We start from the raw sequence: 19,610 nt of genomic DNA, 5'->3' as shown, positions 1-19,610 counted from the left end.
CAGATCAGCGAAGCGAGTCGTTACAACCCGTAATAAAACGATCGTACGCATGGAAGGTGCTTTAGCTGTGTGGATTGCCGACTGTCGGAAGAAGAACATAGCGTTGGATACGAACACCATCCGAACAAAGGCTTTGAGCTTGTATGAGAATTTTGCGGCAAAGGAACCTCATGACGACGATGGCGACCATGCTGAAGAAGATGATGATGTAGATGATCCTCAACCAGGGACCTCCACTGATTCCCAGCGTCAGAAACAACGTTTTTCCGCCAGCAAAGGATGGTTCGCGAAGTTTCAGAAACGCTTCGCCCTGAAAAGCGTTTCCCTGCATGGGGAGTCTGCTTCCGCTGACACTGCCGCTGCTGAAACTTACGTGAACCAGACTTTCAAGAACATTATCGCTGAAGGTGGATACAAGCCGGAACAAGTGTTTAATATGGATGAAACCGGCTTGTTTTGGAAGAGAATGCCGTCGCGAACTTTCCTGTTCAAAGAGGAAGCCAAAGCCTCTGGCTTTAAGGCATTCAAGGATCGCGTTACCCTCGTGATGTGTGGCAATGCTGCTGGATTTTTGTTAAAGCCGGGGCTTATTTATAAGTCGAAAAATCCTCGCGCTTTGAAAAACAAAAATAAGAATCTCCTTCCCGTGTACTGGATGCATAATCCAAAAGCATGGATTACGAAGATGCTGACCTCCAACTGGTTCCACCAGTGTTTCATCCCGCAAGTCCATGAATATCTCTTAGAGAAGGGCTTGCCATTCAAGATCCTTCTCCTTATGGATAACGCTGGTGGACACGCAACTGACCTGTCGCGTGAGGGCGTTCAGGTTGAGTTCCTGCCACCCAACACCACGTCATTAATTCAACCAATGGACCAGGGGGTTATCAGGGCGTTCAAGGCCCTCTACACGAAGAATACCTTGGCGGACCTCGTTGCGTGTGTGGATGCTGCCCAAGATGACGAGGATGAAGACTTCAACTTGAAGGCGTACTGGCGGCAGTACACCATAGCCACGTGCCTGCAGAATATTCAAAAGGCACTTCAAGAGATGAAACCTGCAACCGTAAATGCGAGCTGGAAGAAGCTGTGGCCCGATATTGTTTACGACGACAAGGGATTTACTCCGTCGGAAATCCAACACTCTGCAATACGGAAATCTGTGCAGTTGGCTGCCATAATTGGGGGTGACGGGTTTGGCGACATGACGACTGAAGACGTCGACGAGTTGTTGGACTGCCATTCCCAGCCCCTAACTGACGCAGACCTCGAAGACCTGACGAAATCGGCAAGTGAGGAAGAGAGTGAGGGTACCCAGGAAGAGACCCAAGAAAATGTAGAAGAAACGGGCTTAACATTAGAACGGCTCGCCAAGTTCTGCAACCATATGAAGGAGGCGAAAGAAATGTTGCAAGAGTGGGACGAGGATATGGTTCGCTCGATGCAATTCTGCAACAAGGTCGATGACATCACGACTCCCTACAGGATGCTCTTGGATCGAAAAAAGAAACAGCGGCAACAACTTCCGATCACAATGTTTTTTCAGCCTCGCAAAAAAGAGCCAGTTCCTCCTGCTAGTACGCCTTCGGAAGAAATTGAAGAAGTTGAAGAGGTGTCCCAGGAAAAGACACCTCCGTCTGAAGAGACGTAAAATACTATCATTGACTGCACAGTAGAACACATCATCAGCTTCATCATCATCATTTCTACTGTGCAGCAAATTCATCGCCATCGTCATTCAAGTTTTTCTTGAACTTCTTTCGTGGTGAGTACAGTAACAATCTTTATTTTTTACTTTAACCTGTTTTATAGTTTAGTAATGTACGTACTGTATGCATTAAGTTAAAGGGAAGGTTTTAAAAGTCTACATGTTGTAACCTATCATATTTTTTTTGTTTAGAATTTACATTTACGTACGTAAAACAATATCTCTCTCTCTCTCTCTCTCTCTCTCTCTCTCTCTCTCTCTCTCTCTCTCTCTCTCTCTCTCTCTCTCTCTCTCTCTCTCTCAAATTGTTTTCCTGCTTTGCTACGTACAAGTACTGTATAATTTATATTTGTAAGGTAACATATTTTGTAAATGCTTTTACTGTAAATACTGTATGTACTGTATCATTATTTATCACTATCATCATGCGTGTTAAATGCCTTGTTTGTTCTGAGCGTGGTTGTTTACTGAGCGTACACGCCGTCGTTTCAGGCGGCGTCATAAAGAAAAAGATTTCATTTGGAAGTCCTAAGAAAAATACGTAAACTAAAACATTGGTAATAAAAAAATCAACATACAGTACTGTATAATCAATATAATCGATGCAAAAACTAACCATACGTACATATATGTGTACACTAAATGAGTTTGTTTCTTCATTATGATCAGAGATGAACGTAAACAAAACATTGGTTGCCATTTTTTATCGTGCTTTTTAGGTGTTTAGGAAACACATGATATAAAATCGCCTTTAATATTTGTGCCTGTTTTAGTTTAGGGTGCTGTAGTACATGCATTAAGTGTTCTGTACATTATAGGGTGGTTTGTTAACAGTACTACGTACAAGGGAAGGTTTTAAAAGTCCGAATATACATGTTAAATAAATAGGTAAATATGCTGTCACTACTTCGCGGATTTTCACCTATCGCGCCCGCGTCTGGAACCTATCTACCGCGATAAACGAGGGTTCACTGTATATATATATATATATATATACATATATATACTGTATATATATATATATATATATATGTTAATCATGAGGCCCTTGTTTTCAAACTGAAACAGTTGGGAGTGGGTGGGTCGTTTCTTAGCATTATTATTGATTTTTTAAGTAATAGATCTCAAAGAGTTGTTGTTGATGGGCACCATAGTGATTATAGGAATGTGATATCCGGTGTTCCACAGGGTAGTGTTCTTGGCCCATTACTTTTCATACTATATACACATGACATGTGGTTTGGCCTAGAAAACAAGCTTGTTGCATATGCAGATGATGCTACTCTCTTTGCATCAATTCCATCACCTGAATGTAGATCTAGGGTTGGTGAATCCCTTAATAGAGATTTAGCTAGAATTAGTGCATGGTGCAAATTATGGGGTATGAAGTTGAATCCTAACAAAACTCAAAGTATGATTGTAAGTAGGTCAAGGACGGTGGCTCCTCAACATCCGGTTCTCAGTATTGATAATGTTTCTTTAAATATGTATGACTCTTTCAAAATTTTAGGTGTGATTCTCGACAGTAAATTTACTTTTGAGAAACATATAAGGTCTGTGTCTTCTTCAATTGCACAAAAAATAGGCTTATTGAGAAAGTCTTTCAAGATTTTCGGTGATCAATCTATTCTGAAGAAGTGTTTTAATTCTTTCATTCTACCTTGTTTTGAGTATTGTTCTCCTGTTTGGTCTTCAGCTGCTGATTCTCATCTTAATTTGTTGGACAGAAACTTACGGTCTATTAAATTTCTTATTCCTGATCTAGATATTAATCTCTGGCACCGTCGTTCAATTAGTTCATTATGCATGTTGCATAAGATTTTTCATAACTCTGACCATCCTTTACATTCAGATCTCCCTGGACAATTCTATCCTGTCCGTAATACTAGGCAGGCAGTTAATTCTAATAGCCAGGCCTTCTCCATCACGAGACTCAATACTACGCAGTACTCTAGAAGTTTTATTCCAGCTGTTACCAAGTTGTGGAATGATCTTCCTAATCGGGTGGTTGAATCAGTAGAACTTCAAAAGTTCAAAGTTGGAGCAAATGCTTTTTTGTTGACCAGGCGGACATGAGTCTTTTTATAGTTTATTTATGACATATTTGTTTTTGATGCTGTTAATAGTTTATATATGACATGTCTGTTTTGACGTTGTTACTGTTTTTAGAATTATTTATTGTTAATTTGTTCTCTTCATTTATTTATTTCCTTATTTCCTTTCCTCACTGGGCTATTTTTCCCTGTTGGAGCCCCTGGGCTTATAGCATCTTGCTTTTCCAACTAGGGTTGTAGCTTGGATAGTAATAATAATAATAATAATAATAATATATATATATATATATATATATACATATATATATATATATATATATGATAACCAATGATACTAAAAGCTTTTAGTAAAGATGTTATTATGAATAAAGATTATAATATGGGCGAGGAAATAAATAGCCAAAATGTAGTAACAACCTACCCTTGAAATTGCCATCCGCCCATTACATGGAATATATGATAAAAATGCATTTTTTAAAGGAAATTTTGGGGTTCCCCGTTTACATAGGGTCGTCCTTTACACAGTAATATAAGGTATATGTTTTATGAAAGCTCAATTAACTATTTAAATAATCGTAATTTTCTAGAATGCAATAATGCTTCTGAAACAAAATCAAATATGAGAGAGAGAGAGAGAGAGAGAGAGAGAGAGAGAGAGAGAGATATCAGCTGTTGAAAAGTGATTGAATGCACATTTTTTGTTTATCTATTTAAAAGAAACAATTATTATCAAGATATTTAAGTTTTTAGTTTATAAAAAATATTGAAAACAAATTAAAATAGTTCCTTACCTTTAGCTGCTCCTTCTGAGAAATACCACGCGAGCCCCTCGTAACAGAGCCCTGACCAACAAAGCTCATGGCTTTCACAAGTGGCTCATGATGTTGCAACATTTCCGTTATCTCCAGAACACTATCTCGATACTGTAAACGAAAATCCTTACTAAAGAACTTAAAGATATAAAACAATGAAAATTTAATATGTATAATACTTTGCCAGGTTTTTCTTTTTTACAAAAAATACATATTAAAATAACACTGAATACAAGGATTTAAATCAGAATAATGCAACTTCTATTCCTTGGAAATAGTAATAATAATAATAATAATAATAATAATAATAATAATAATAATAATAATAATAATAACAACAGGTATGTCTAGAAATAATTGTTAACCGAGGTTTTATTGAATAAATAAAAAAAAAGACGTCATTCTCGCATTACCATTTGCTCTGTCTACCTTGTAGGGAAACCAAATGTTACTTTTCTATGCATTGCCCTCAAAGTGTGTTTCTGATGACAATAAGATGGCCTTTTTTCTTAAATGGGATACGTCACATGTTAAAGCATGGGAGACTAGAGATTAAACACAAGAATATGCTTGTAAGTAAGTTAGACAAATCTGCTCAAATTGTTACACTACCTAATGTTTTGCTTCAGTCGGCCTTGCTCCCAATTTTTTGCTTGGAAAAGATAAACTTTCTGGGCTCGAACCTGTGCCGCCCAGTGAATAAGCTCCATTTAGCACTTATTCTTAGGTAATTTACTGCTAAATATACCAGAGAAAAAATGTAAAGGAGTGCTAGGTTAACTAGCTCGCTCACCTATTGGTGTCGGTATAAAATTGGGCGTATAATCCAGAGGTCCCGCACTATTTAGATTCATCCACGACAGAAACCCCAATAGAGGAGAGCCGTTCAACCTCACTCGGTACTACTAACACTGCATCCGCTCAGAACCCAACTCCTTTTAGCACGTCTTGTGTTGTAACCCGCTTTTTTGTTGTGCTCTCGTTTTTCCACTTATTTTCATTGGATTATGGCTTCTTCGTCGGTTTCCCATGAGACACCGTCTAAGTTAAGTACCAAGCTGGGTTTTACTGTGTTTTGAGCAACCTAGATCGTTTAATATTTGAATTATAGGAGTTTATTCTCTTCGTTCATATCGATCTTGCTTGATTCCACTTACAGTTGGTACTCCTGTTTTGAGAGCTTTTAGTTTCACTCACGGTGTTACTATATGTATTATTTTTATTATTTTTATTATTAAATTTTATTTGTTATTGTGGATATTCATTATTTAGCGTTTAGAACCCTCGTGGTTCACTTTTTGGGCCGATATCATTTACGTATCGTTATGGCTGCCGACCTTCGTTGCTGGGCGGCAATGTTATTTTTTAAGCCATCAGGTGTGTCTTTTGTGATTTAATTATTATGTTGCATGCCTTGCCCAAAAAATTTTTATGTGTTTATTTTATATTATCAACGCTAACACTATTATAATGAATATTGTGCTATTACTCCGTTTGATCTGTCTGGTTGGGGATCGTCAGTTGGTAGCCCTGCTGCTCCGTATCACGTGATCCTCCCCCATGCTCCCCCTCTCGCTAGGTGGGCGGCTAGGCTTCTCTCCCCCCCCTCCCCTAGGGGACCGTTGCCTTCCCTCCTTTTAGAGGGGGTAGTTCAGTGTTTATGGACTTTGTCCTCCGGGTGTCCCGGCGGGTTCGTCTCTGTCTAGTCTGGTTGGCCACCGGTCAACAGAGTTGGATCCCGGTGCACCCTATTTTATATTCACCTATCACACTTTTATTATGTTATTCGAAACCCTCTGGGTTCGGTTGGCGGTTCTTATCTACAGTTCCGCCCCCCTATTAATTTATAACAGTTCCTATGATTATATACAATGATTATATGACAGATCACTATCCCGGAGTTCCTATACGAATTGGTTTTGGATACTTTTATTTCCCGGCCCGGGGCTTAGCCTCGCCCCGGGAAATCAGACACCATGTGTCTTAATTTCTTGTTGTTGCATCCTTTTTTATGCTCCTGGCTCGACCGGAATGGATGGCTATACTTTAGTCTTAAGCTAGACTTATGTTTAGGCCCGGGTCCTCCAGACCCGCCCCTACTTAAGAATATTACAGTTAAGCTCTAATCTTGTGTTAGGCTTATGTTAGGCCCGGGTCCTTCGGACCCACCCCTACTTAAGAGAATTACAGTTTCTCATATACTATTCTTTTTATAGATGGTGCATTGTCAGACGACGGCCTGTGCAGCTGTTCTACATCAGCCCTGGGGCCATACCGTCTGTCGGTCTCACGCCCTCTGCGGAGTGCAGCTGGAGGATGTCGTGGTATGGCACCCGGATAACTGTGTGGTCTGTTTTGACCTCGTTACCACCCTTGGATCTGACTCGGTGAGTCCCGTTGGCTATGTTGCCTTCTTATTTATCTTACCTTTTTTGGCATACATACACTATTTAGTAAGATATCTATGGTCTTGAAGGACCACTGGGAGTCTTCCCTTTTTAATTCCCACTATTATTTCAGGCATCCCCGGAGCAAAAGTCTGCGGCTTGGGCCACACTGAAAGTGTGGGTTGGTGGTTTTGCCCGGAACGTGAAGTCCAAGCGGCCGTACGTCCTCTCCGAGGACTACTGTTCCTTGATTTACCCCAACGCCAAGTCTTCAGCCGCTGTGGCTAGGCATGTTGCAGCTCCCATCATTGCCCACATTGATGCCACCATAGCGGGGTTCATTGATCCAGAGCAGGATCCGTCGGACGCCCCCAGAGATCTAGAAGACAATGTTGCCTCCATGAACCTTGATGTGGAACCCATGTTATTGGATGATCCAGATACAGGTAGGGTGGTAAGTGAGGCAGGTGTTTCCGGCGCTGAGATTCCTATCCTCAGCCCCTCTCTTTCTTCTTCATCTGATCGCTCTTCCTTTCATGGTTTTTCTGGGGACCGTGATTCGTCCCAACGATCACACTCGGTTCCCCCCAAGAATAAGTCTAGAACCTTACCTAAAGCTCGTAAGCCTCATAAGGCTTCTCATGGTTCTAAGCAGAATACAAACCTGTCATCTAAGGCTTCTGGCTCCTCCTCTAAGTCTCGCGACCCGGGAGTTCATTCCGCCACTCCTGCTGCTAGCCCGGGCCTTTCCGAATCAGCCATGCTTCGCATCGTGTCGGAGATGCAGGCTAAGTTGGTATCAGAGATGCAGTCTAAGATGGACACGATGTTCTCTAACATCGGTCAGAGACTTGGGGCATTAGAGCAAGGTGCTCCGGAGCGAGTCCAAAGCTCTCTCATCCCGGATGCCTCTAAGCTCCCGCCGTTTGCCAAGAATAACCCTTGGCGTATGGCTCTTCATTCCCCGTTCTCAGACGGAATGTTAACTTTGGAGGGTCTTGGCACTCGTCCCCTAGAGGACTTTGAATTCTTTCCTCCTGGTCTGGCATTTCCATTTCATGGTTATGCCAGGCTTACCGAGGAAGCTTTGGTTCGGTTAGACAAGGTCCCCAAAGAGACAGTCATCTTCCCTAAAGAGCAAGCCCAATCTGTGTGGGCCAGATTCCTGAATGACATCGGCTGCACCAACACCATGTTGACGCCTTATAAGAGCTCCTTCACAATGTTCTTAATGGACAAAAACACCGTGACTCCATGTGTCAATAAGGTAGCAGAGCTTGCCTTCCAATATGCTCTGGAGGAGAAGCCCTTGCCTCCCATCCGAGAGGTGGATCCAATCTCCCTCCTTCTTCCTTCAGGCATTGAGTGTTGGGACAACGTCCATACCACCTTTACCTCTGGCAAGCTAGCAGCAGACTGTGCTTCAGTAATGTTTAGTGAGCGGCTTCCCCGTCTCCCGGAATCCCTCATTAAACAGGAGTATGATTCCCGCCTACGCGTTGGTCGTACTCTGAACTTGGCCACTTCCACGGAGTCGATAGCCTTGACTTACGATACTGAGAGTATTTTTAAGTCTCTCAACAAGGCTACGTTGCAGTCATTATACTATGACCTGTATGACTTCGCTACTGCTAAACGCAGGTGTCGCAAACATGTCCTGGCAGAGGCGACTATTAGGCATGAACCTAATAAGCTTATCCGGTCCTCCTGTTGGGGTCCAAATCTCTTCCCTGAGGTTCTTGTAGAGGAAGTCTTGGCGGAGGCCACTAGAGTCAACCAGAGCCTTAAAGCCCGTTGGGGTTTGACTCCTAAACGTAAATATGACCCTGCAAATTACCAAGCCCGGGGTAGGAAGAAGCTCCGTCCATATACCTCCACCCAGTTCAGGCAACAGCAGAGTGGTTCGTCCAATTTCCGGCTGCCTCTTCCCCCATCTCCTGTTGCCCCTGCACAGCCTTCCACCTCTCAGGCTCCTTCGGACGACTATGTCACCGTTCTGCTCCCTAAGAGCCAGCTTTCCGGTGCCTCCGCCACTTCTCCTGCCTTTAACCAGTCTTATGAGGCTCATAGCTCTTCCCAGAGTTATGGTAGAGGTAGAGGCTACCACCGTGGTTCTAACCAGAACAAAGGCAGGGGAAGAGCCTTTCGCAGGGGAAAGAACTTCCGAGGCGGACGTGGAGGCAACTCCTCAAACCAATACTGAGGTGCAGCAGGTAGGGGGGAGGCTCTATGCCTTCCGCAACAAATGGAGGTTCAGTCCCTGGGCTTTCAGTATCATCTCCAAGGGACTGGGGTGGAGTTGGATTCAAGGACCTCCTCCTCCGAACAAATTTCATCAACATTCCACTCCGGACCTGGTCGAATTTGTCCAGGATCTTTTACAAAGGAACGCCATACAAGAAACGAAACACCTGAAGTTTCAAGGTCGGCTGTTCAGTGTCCCGAAGAAGGATTCAGACAAGAGAAGAGTGATTCTAGACCTATCCCTTCTCAACTTGTCCATTCAATGCGACAAGTTTCGAATGCTTACCGTCTCGCAGGTGCGGACCTTACTTCCCCGTGGGGCCGTCACCACCTCTATCGATCTTACAGACGCCTATTATCACGTCCCGATAGCGAGACACTTCCGTCCGTATCTAGGCTTTCGCTTAGGGGACAAAAGTTACTCCTTCAAGGTGATGCCTTTCGGGCTCAACATCGCCCCAAGGATCTTCACAAAGTTAGCAGAAGTCGCTGTTCAGGAACTCAGAAATCAAGGGATTCAAGTAGTAGCCTATCTGGAGGACTGGCTCATTTGGTCAGACACCTCCCAAAATTGCCAAAAAGCCACTCACAAAGTCATCCATTATCTTCAATCTCTAGGCTTCCAGATCAACTTCAAGAAGTCCCGTCTTCTTCCAAAATCGAAGTTCCAAAGGCTCGGCCTGCAATGGGATCTTATATCTCATACTCTGTGTCTTCCCAAACCCAAGAGGTTAGAGATTGCAAGGAACACCAAACGCTTTCTCAAAGACAAAGTAAGTTCCAGACGACTCCAAGAGAGGATTCTGGGGTCCCTTCAGTTTGCCTCAGTGACGGATCTTCTTCTGAAGGCAAAATTGAAAGATATCAATCGTGTCTGGCGTTCGAGGGCGAACCGGAAGCTCCGGGACAGGAAAGTCCGCCTTCCTCCCATTCTACGGGAAAGACTTCTTCCTTGGACAAGAGCAAACAGTCTGTCAAAGTCAGTTCCCCTTCGATTTCCGCCTCCGAAGTTAATCATTCACACGGACGCATCCTTATCAGGTTGGGGCGGCTATTCTCAGCTCAGGAAAGTTCAAGGTCTTTGGTCCCCCTTGTTCCACCAATTTCACATCAATGTGCTGGAGGCCATGGCAGTTCTTCTAACCCTGAAACGTCTCGCTCTTCCCAAGAGACAACACCTTCGTCTGGTCCTCGACAGCGAAGTGGTGGTCCGCTGCCTCAACAGAGGCGGGTCAAAGTCAGGGCCTCTGAACCATGTTCTAGTAGCCATATTCTCCCTAGCAGCCTTGAACCGTTGGCATCTTTCAGCTGTCCACCTGGCGGGAGTCCGGAATGTAGTGGCAGACGCCCTGTCCCGGACCTCCCCTCTAGAATCGGAATGGTCACTCGATCTAAAGTCATTTCGGTGGATTCTCTCTCAGGTTCCCGGTCTCCAAGTGGACCTCTTCGCCACGGAGTCCAACCACAAATTGAGAGTATATGTGGCTCCCAATCTAGACCCTCAGGCTTACGCCACAGACGCCATGTCTCAGAATTGGGACATCTGGGAAAAGATTTATCTCTTTCCCCCGGTGAATCTTTTGCTGAAAGTTCTAGACAAGCTGAGATCCTTCAAGGGACAAGTAGCCTTGGTCGCACCCAACTGGCCCAAGAGCAACTGGTATCCTCTCCTGCGAGAGTTGAGACTATACCCTCACCCGATACCCAATCCGGTTCTGTCTCAGATAGTACAAACACGCGTTGTGTACGCTTTCTCAAACATTCAGAGCGCCCTAACTTTATGGACTTTATGAAGTTTGCGGCCATGCATGGTGCCAATATTGATCCTCAAAACACCCTGTTCCTAGAATCGGATAAACGGGATTCCACCATCCGCCAGTATGACTCTGCAGTTAAAAAGTTGGCAAAATTTTTGATAGACTCAGACGTGAACTGTATGAACTTGAACCTTACAGTCACTTTCTTTAGATCTTTATTAGAATCAGGTCTGGCAGCCAATACTATCACCACTATTAAATCTGCTTTGAAAAAGATCTTCCTAGTGGGTTTTAACATAGACTTAACCGACTCTTTGTTAGCTTCAATTCCGAAAGCCTGTGCCAGACTGAAACCGGTTACTCGTCCTACCCCGGTGACCTGGTTCCTTAATGATGTACTCAAATTGGCTTCTGATACCCTTAACAGTTCTTGTGATTACATTCCCCTTCTCAGGAAAACACTTTTCCTGGTGAGCTTGGCTTCCGGGGCAAGAATTTCTGAACTGGCAGCTTTGTCGAGAGACCCGGGTCATATTGAGTTCCTGCCTTCGGGAGAGGTCCTTCTTTCACCTAACAAATTCTTTTTGGCTAAGAACGAAGACCCTCAAAACAGATGGTCCTCCTGGAAAATTGTTCCCCTCACGCAAGACCCGTCTCTGTGCCCTGTTACTACTCTTAGGTCTTATTTATCCCGGACCTCCTCTAACTCCTCGGGGCCTCTATTCGTTAGAGAACAAGGCGGTACCATTACTATTAAAGGGATCAGGCAACAAATTTTGTATTTTATTAAACAAGCTAGCCCTGACTCTTTTCCTCTTGCACATGATATCAGAGCGGTTGCTACTTCGGTGAACTTTTTTCACCACATGAATTTTACGGACCTTTCCAGGTATACAGGGTGGAAATCACCGTCAGTGTTCAAGAAACACTACCTTAAACATTTGGAAGCCCTAAAATTTTCTACAGTAGCTGCAGGGAGCGTAGTTACTCCCAGGTAACTCACAGGTTAATGCCTTGTCTCTTTATCTCTCCCTCTTACCTGCCTCATTTATACCCTATTATATTCGTTGGTCTCGCACCTGAATACTGTTATTATATTTGTAAATTTTTAAAACTCCTGAGTATCTGTATATATTATCACTCACGGCATTATTATACCTACCTTATTTGTCAATTGTCTACCAAGTGGATTTATGTTCATATTTAAGATACCCTTATAATTGTTTTTTGGTACTCATCTCTGATTAAAGCATCCTGTATTTCCCTTACGCTTATGTTTTTTCCTTTATTTTGCAAGTTTGGTGACATTTCTCTTGTATAGATTCACTGGGCGGCACAGGTTCGAGCCCAGAAAAGGGATTTTGACGTAGGAAAAATCTATTTCTGGGCGAGGGACCTGTGCCGCCCAGTGAACCCTCCCAGCTCCTCTCCCTTGGAGTCCCCAAACTTTGGGTGCTAAGGAGTTGGGTTCTGAGCGGATGCAGTGTTAGTAGTACCGAGTGAGGTTGAACGGCTCTCCTCTATTGGGGTTTCTGTCGTGGATGAATCTAAATAGTGCGGGACCTCTGGATTATACGCCCAATTTTATACCGACACCAATAGGTGAGCGAACTAGTTAACCTAGCACTCCTTTACATTTTTTCTCTGGTATATTTAGCAGTAAATTACCTAAGAATAAGTGCTAAATGGAGCTTATTCACTGGGCGGCACAGGTCCCTCGCCCAGAAATAGATTTTTCCTACGTCAAAATCCCTTTTCTGGCCAATTGGGTTCAGATTTGGATTTGATCAAGATTTGTTTAATCTTTGGTGGTTGTCATGCATCTTGTTTACAATGATGGTAATGTTTCAGAGCTTGGTTCTGCCATTGTCTAATTTCTACTATACAAATGTATAAAGCATCTGATGGTAATAGCTTTTCTATTGACGGGAGTGTAAATTCCTTTGATATGACTTGTTTTTTTACTCCTCTCTTTGTCCAAAGATAAATTTACTGACTAGGTTGGTAACAGTGTATTGTATTCCTCTATTGTTGCTGACATTAATGTACCACATCTTAAATATATGGACTTTCACATTTCACTAATTGTATTTGACCAGCTAAGGCAAACAAATACATCCCCTGTGTCTTTACGAACTGGTCTTGTGTACTCAGTTTAAGAAAAGGGCTTTAATTCAGGCATTGAGAAATACTGATTTTATTTGGTGTAGTACCACAGCAGAAATTGCCTCAGTCTACAGACCTAGTCAGATCTACGTTTACAGCCACATAGGATATGCTGCTTGACTTATTGACATCTCTGAGCACCAGGCCAGTCAAAGATAAACCTCCCCTGACTACCATGGATGTTTCTGTACACCACGATAAACAATTATAGAAAGATTAACTTTCTAACTGAGGCAAACATTAAAGCATAAAAACACAGAATTGCAGTAAAAGCAATAATACAAAGCACAAAAATGCCATAATATGAAGAGGTAAGACTGTCAACTTAGTAAACACAAGCGTAAACATTAAAAACACTAACTAGTTAACTACACATTAGCTAGACAGCTGTCTGCAGTAAAATTAGTCACTATATACCAGAAACAAAATAAAAAATTACCAAAAACTATCTAAATTTACCAAACCTACAGTACCTGAAAAATATACTTGAACCATCAATAGCAGCTGCAACGAAGTGTTGCTACCATAAAAAATGTTAATTACTATTAACACTTACTTATACAAGACCAGTGATCCAAATAAAACAGAAACTGGTGATGAATAACCACCTGATAAGATGTAAAAATTCCCTACAATACCAGCAGTGGAAAAAATTGAAAATTACTGGAAAATAAATGAAGAGGTGAATAATGGATTAAAACTTAGGAATAGCCAGAAATTTTGGAAATCCTGAGGTGCAGGGTACACCTTAGGAAATATCCTTTAGCAGCTTAAAAGATTACGACAGATCTTGTTTTGTAGTCAAGAATGGCCAGCACGTTTGTTGAACTTTCAGTTATGTGTAATTCTACTCTAGTTGTTGTATGCATTATGCTCCCAAAATTCATCTTGTAATGTCTGTTAGATAGATAACTACAGTTTATAAGAACATTCGAAAACATACAGGCATATATGAAAAAAGGAGTTGTGAAGAAAGTAATCTACTTTACTCCATCCTTGCATACTCTCAACCAACAATGCTTCCCTTTCCATACCACCTAGTAGATAACTATCTAACAAGTGTGAATGAATATCAACATATATCTGTACATGTCTTGCTAAAACACTGTCATTTTTCTTGTTCTTCATAAATGCAGCTAATTAACTCTAAATGGTAACAACTGAAAGTCAAGAGCAGTTAGAGGGCATACTCCTTTGTTACCCACTTAGATAGCCAGTAATCTAGATTTTCCCCAAATCTAACGTTACCATTTACCTTATACTGAGTCTCATATGTTTCATTAGTTCTTTACTTTTCATTATCTTGAAAAAAAAAATTCTATTGACAAGGTATTACATATTGAGAGCAAAGAGAATTCTATATATCATACAATACTGACTTCTTACCTTAGATGCCTCATCATTCTGCAACTGGTTTTCTAGGGTGGAATTCATCAGTGGAATTCATCATACGGCAAAAGGAATCAAGTAAGATAAATTCTCTCATAAGTTAAAATTTCAAATTTACTAATTTAAAAGAAAATAAAATATTTTAAAGAAAATTTACCTGGGAAAAAATCATTATGCGTGTTGACTTCCCCTCATTAGCAAACTTCTGATGATGGTCCACTACAATATCACTTAAATGAGACATCTTGGGATGACTTAACACATAGGACTCCTTGGAGGTTTTCATAGGACTGGCATTAGCTGTCTAGTATTAAAAAGAGAAAAATAATGTTTAACAAACTGAAATTTCTATACATTAAATGGTACATATTAAAATACAGTAAGCAAAAAAAATTTTAAAGAAATTAATTTTTCAATCTTCAAGACATCTGCTTTTTCATGGTTAAAAACAACGTGGGTGCACTTCATCTTATATCTATTGAAAATTATTTCATGTGGTCATTTCAGGGTACAACATTTTATACATTTTGTCATTCACATACAACTATCATACCTTTAACCCTTTTACCCCCAAAGGACGTACTGGTACGTTTCACAAAAGCCATCCCTTTACCCCCATGGACGTACCGGTACGTCCTTGCAAAAAATGCAATAAATTCTTTTTTTTCCATATTTTTGATAATTTTTTGAAAAAAATTCAGGCATTTTCCAAGAGAATGAGACCAACCTGACCTCTCTATGATGAAAATTAAGGCTGTTAGAGCAATTTAAAAAATATATACTGCAAAATGTGCTGGGAAAAAAATAACCCCCTGGGGGGTAAGGGTTGGAAATTTCCAAATAGCCTGGGAGTAAAAGGGTTAATAGCAAATTCTACCAATCAAGCAAAGGCTCTACATGTGATATAGCATAAATATTGAGATTGCAATGTACCGTATACTTTTTGTGCAGGAAATTTGTATTCAAGTACAAGAATTCCTTACTTGTATTCATGGGGATTCTACTGTACAGTACAGTTCTTTGAGTACAACGACCTTTTAATGTAAACTAATATGTACTGTATAATATTTTTAGCTGCTAGACACAAGATACTATAGTCAATTTCTTTTAGCGATGCAGATTTGCACCGACTCGTAGCGGTGCCCTTTTAGCTCGGAAAAGTTTCCTGATCGCTGATTGGTTGGACAAGATAATTCTAACCAATCAGCGATCAGGAAACTTTTCCGAGCTAAAAGGGCACCGCCGCGAGTCGGTGCAAATATGCATCGCTAAAAGAAATGGACTATAGTAGCCAATTTGTCTAACAAAATAACAAGAGATGTCTTGTTCTCTTATGTATAAGTAAATTTGTTTGTAGCAATGAATTTATAGTTATGGCTAACATCTTATGTACAGTAATACCCTGTCTTACATTGATAGTTGGTTCCTTAAGATGCACCATATGTTGATTTTCAACAAAGTTGGGGATTTTGCATTATAAAATTACTTATATGTTCTATATACACATATTGTACAAGATAAAGTACTTACAATCTGCTATCACTTTATACGTGGAGTTTTATCCCTTTTACCCCCAGGCTATTTGGAAATTTCCAACCCTTAACCTCCAGAGGGTTATTTTTTTCCCAGCATATTTTGCAGTATATTTTTTTTAAATTGCTCTAACAGCCTTAATTTTTGTCATAAAGAGGTCAGGTTGGTCTCATTCTCTTGGAAAATGCCTGAATTTTCTCAAAAAATTATCAAAAATATGAAAAATATTTTAATTATAAAATAAATTTTTGAATATACTTACCCGGTGAATATATATAGCTGCAACTCTGTTGCTCGACAGACAAAAAACAGTAAAAACTCGCCAGCGATCGCTATACAGGTTGCGGGTGTGCCCACCAGCGCCAACTGTCGGCCAGATACCATACTCAATGTAAACAAAGACTCAATTTCTTCTCATCCCACTGCGTCTCTATAGGGGAGGAAGGGAGGGTCGTTTAATTTATATATTCACCGGGTAAGTACAGTATATTCAAAAATTTATTTTATAATTAAAATATAACTTTTAAATATTTAACTTAGCCGGTGAATATATATAGCTGATTCACACCCAGGGTGGTGGGTAGAGACCAGTTAAATATGTTTACATCGTATAAGCTAAGAGTTTTTATTTCATTTTAGAAGTTATCAATATAACAAAAACAAAATAAATAGGTACCTGGTAAGGAAGTCGACTTAGACGATTACTCTGCCTTGTAAGTACGTCTTCCTTACGGAGCCTCGCGATCCTCTTAGGATGCTGACAGACCCCTAGGAGCTGAAGTATCAAGGGCTGCAACCCATACAACAGGACCTCACCAAACCCCTAACCTGGGCGCTCTCAAGAAATGACTTTGACCACTCGCCAAATCATCCAGGATGCGAAAGGCTTCTTAGCCTTCCGGACAACCCATAAAAACAACATTAAAAACATTTCAAGAGACATTAAAAGGATATAGAATTAGGGAATTGTAGTGGTTGAGCCCTCACCTACTACTGCACTCGCTGCTACGAATGGTCCCAGTGTGTAGCAGTTCTCGTAAAGAGACTGGACATCTTTCAAGTAAAATGACGCGAACACTGACTTGCTTCTCCAATAGGTTGCGTCCATTATACTTTGCAGAGATCTATTTTGCTTAAAGGCCACGGAAGTTGCTACAGCTCTAACTTCGTGCGTCTTCACCTTAAGCAAAGCTCGGTCTTCCTCACTCAGATGTGAATGAGCTTCTCGTATCAACAATCTGATAAAGTATGACAAAGCATTCTTTGACATAGGCAAGGATGGTTTCTTAACTGAACACCATAAAGCTTCAGATTGGCCTCGTAAAGGTTTAGTACGATCTAAATAGAACTTAAGAGCTCTAACAGGGCATAAGACTCTTTCTAGTTCATTGCCTACGATCTCCGATAAGCTGGGAATATCGAAAGATTTAGGCCAAAGCCGAGAAGGTAGCTCATTTTTGGCTAGAAAACCAAGTTGCAGCGAACAAGTAGCTTTTTCCGACGAAAATCCGATGTTCTTGCTGAAGGCATGAATCTCACTGACTCTTTTAGCCGAGGCTAAGCATACCAGGAAAAGAGTCTTAAGAGTGAGATCTTTCAGGGAGGCTGACTGTAAAGGCTCAAACCTGTCTGACATGAGGAATCTTAGTACCACGTCTAAATTCCACCCAGGAGTAGCCAAACGACGCTCCTTAGTGGTCTCAAAAGACTTAAGGAGGTCTTGCAGATCTTTATTGTTGGAAAGATCTAAGCCTCTATTCTGGAAGACCGATGCCAACATGCTTCTGTAGCCCTTGATAGTGGGAGCTGAAAGGGATCGTCCTTTTCTCAGGTATAAGAGAAAATCAGCTATTTGGGCTACAGAGGTACTGGTCGAGGATACAGAAACTGACTTGCACCAGTCTCGGAAGACTTCCCACTTCGATTGGTAGACTCTAATGGTAGACGCTCTCCTTGCTCTAGCAATCGCACTGGCTGCCTCCTTCGAAAAGCCTCTAGCTCTCGAGAGTCTTTCGATAGTCTGAAGGCAGTCAGACGAAGAGCGTGGAGGCTTTGGTGTACCTTCTTTAAGTGTGGCTGACGTAGAAGGTCTACTCTTAGAGGAAGACTTCTGGGAACGTCTACTAACCATCGAAGTACCTCGGTGAACCATTCTCTCGCGGGCCAGAGGGGAGCAACTAACGTCAACCTTGTCCCTTCGTGAGAGGCGAACTTCTGCAGTACCTTGTTGACAATCTTGAACGGTGGGAATGCGTAGAGATCCAGATGTGACCAATCTAGGAGGAAAGCATCTATATGTATTGCTGCTGGGTCCGGGACTGGGGAGCAATAGATTGGAAGCCTCTTGGTCAGCGAGGTTGCAAAGAGATCTATGGTTGGTTGACCCCAAGTGGCCCAAAGTCTCTTGCACACATCCTTGTGGAGGGTCCATTCGGTTGGAATTACTTGCCCTTTCCGACTGAGACAATCTGCTATGACATTCAAGTCGCCCTGGATGAACCTCGTTACTAGGGAGATGTCTCGACCTTTTGACCAGATGAGCAGGTCCCTTGCGATCTCGTACAACATCAGTGAGTGGGTACCTCCTTGTTTGGAGATGTACGCCAAGGCCGTGGTGTTGTCCGAGTTTACTTCCACCACTTTGCCTCGAAGGAGATACTCGAAGCTTTTCAAGGCCAGATGAACTGCCAACAGCTCCTTGCAGTTGATATGCATGCTCCTCTGACTCGAGTTCCACAGACCTGAGCATTCCCGACAGTCCAGCGTCGCGCCCCAGCCCAAGTCCGATGCGTCCGAGAAGAGAACGTGGTTGGGTACCTGAACAGCCAGGGGGAGACCCTCTCTTTGGTTGATATTGTCCTTCCACCAAGTCAGACAAGACTTTATCTTTCCGGAAATCGGGATCGAGACCGCCTCTAGCGTCTTGTCCTTTTTCCAGTGAAAAGCCAGATGGAATTGAAGAGGACAGAGGTGTAGTCTTCCTAGTGATACAAATTGCTCCAGGGATGACAGCGTCCCTACCAGACTCATCCACAGCCTGACTGAGCAGCGTTCTTTCTTCAGCATCTTCTGGATGGATAGCAGGGCTTGATCTATTCTGGGGGCCGACGGAAAAGCCCGAAAAGCTTGACTGTGAATCTCCATCCCTAAATACAGAATAGTTTGGGATGGGACCAGCTGCGACTTTTCCAAATTGACTAGGAGTCCCAATTCCTTGGTCAGATCTAGAGTCCACTTGAGATCCTTCAGACAGCGACGACTGGAAGAAGCTCTGAGAAGCCAGTCGTCCAAATAAAGGGAGGCTCGGATGTCCGATAAGTGGAGGAATTTGGCCACATTCCTCATCAGCCTCGTAAATACGAGAGGAGCTGTGCTTAAGCCAAAGCACAGGGCCCGAAACTGGTAAACCACATCTTCGAAGACGAATCTCAGAAAAGGTTGGGAGTCTGAGTGAGTGGGGATGTGGAAGTAGGCGTCCCTTAGGTCTAGCGAGACCATCCAGTCTTCCTTTCTGACCGCTGCTAAGACTGACTTTGTGGTCTCCATGGAGAACTTCGTCT

General features: G+C 42.1%; 1 protein-coding gene across 1 annotated transcript in view; it reads right to left on the bottom strand.

The window, feature by feature from the left end:
• LOC137646248 (uncharacterized) overlaps positions 1-19,610 on the bottom strand; it is a 261,911-nt gene that overhangs the window by 135,341 nt on the left and 106,960 nt on the right. The window contains exons 10-11 of the mRNA XM_068379370.1: positions 14,675-14,821; positions 4,554-4,685 (exon numbers count right to left, since the gene is read on the bottom strand). Of these exons, the coding sequence (XP_068235471.1) occupies positions 4,554-4,685; positions 14,675-14,821 (279 nt within the window). The remainder of the gene's footprint in view (positions 1-4,553; positions 4,686-14,674; positions 14,822-19,610) is intronic.

The sequence above is a fragment of the Palaemon carinicauda genome, chromosome 1, assembly GCF_036898095.1.
Source record: "Palaemon carinicauda isolate YSFRI2023 chromosome 1, ASM3689809v2, whole genome shotgun sequence".
In the NCBI taxonomy this organism is placed as follows: Eukaryota; Metazoa; Arthropoda; class Malacostraca; order Decapoda; family Palaemonidae; genus Palaemon; species Palaemon carinicauda.
This window is presented reverse-complemented; position numbering and strand designations above follow the sequence as displayed.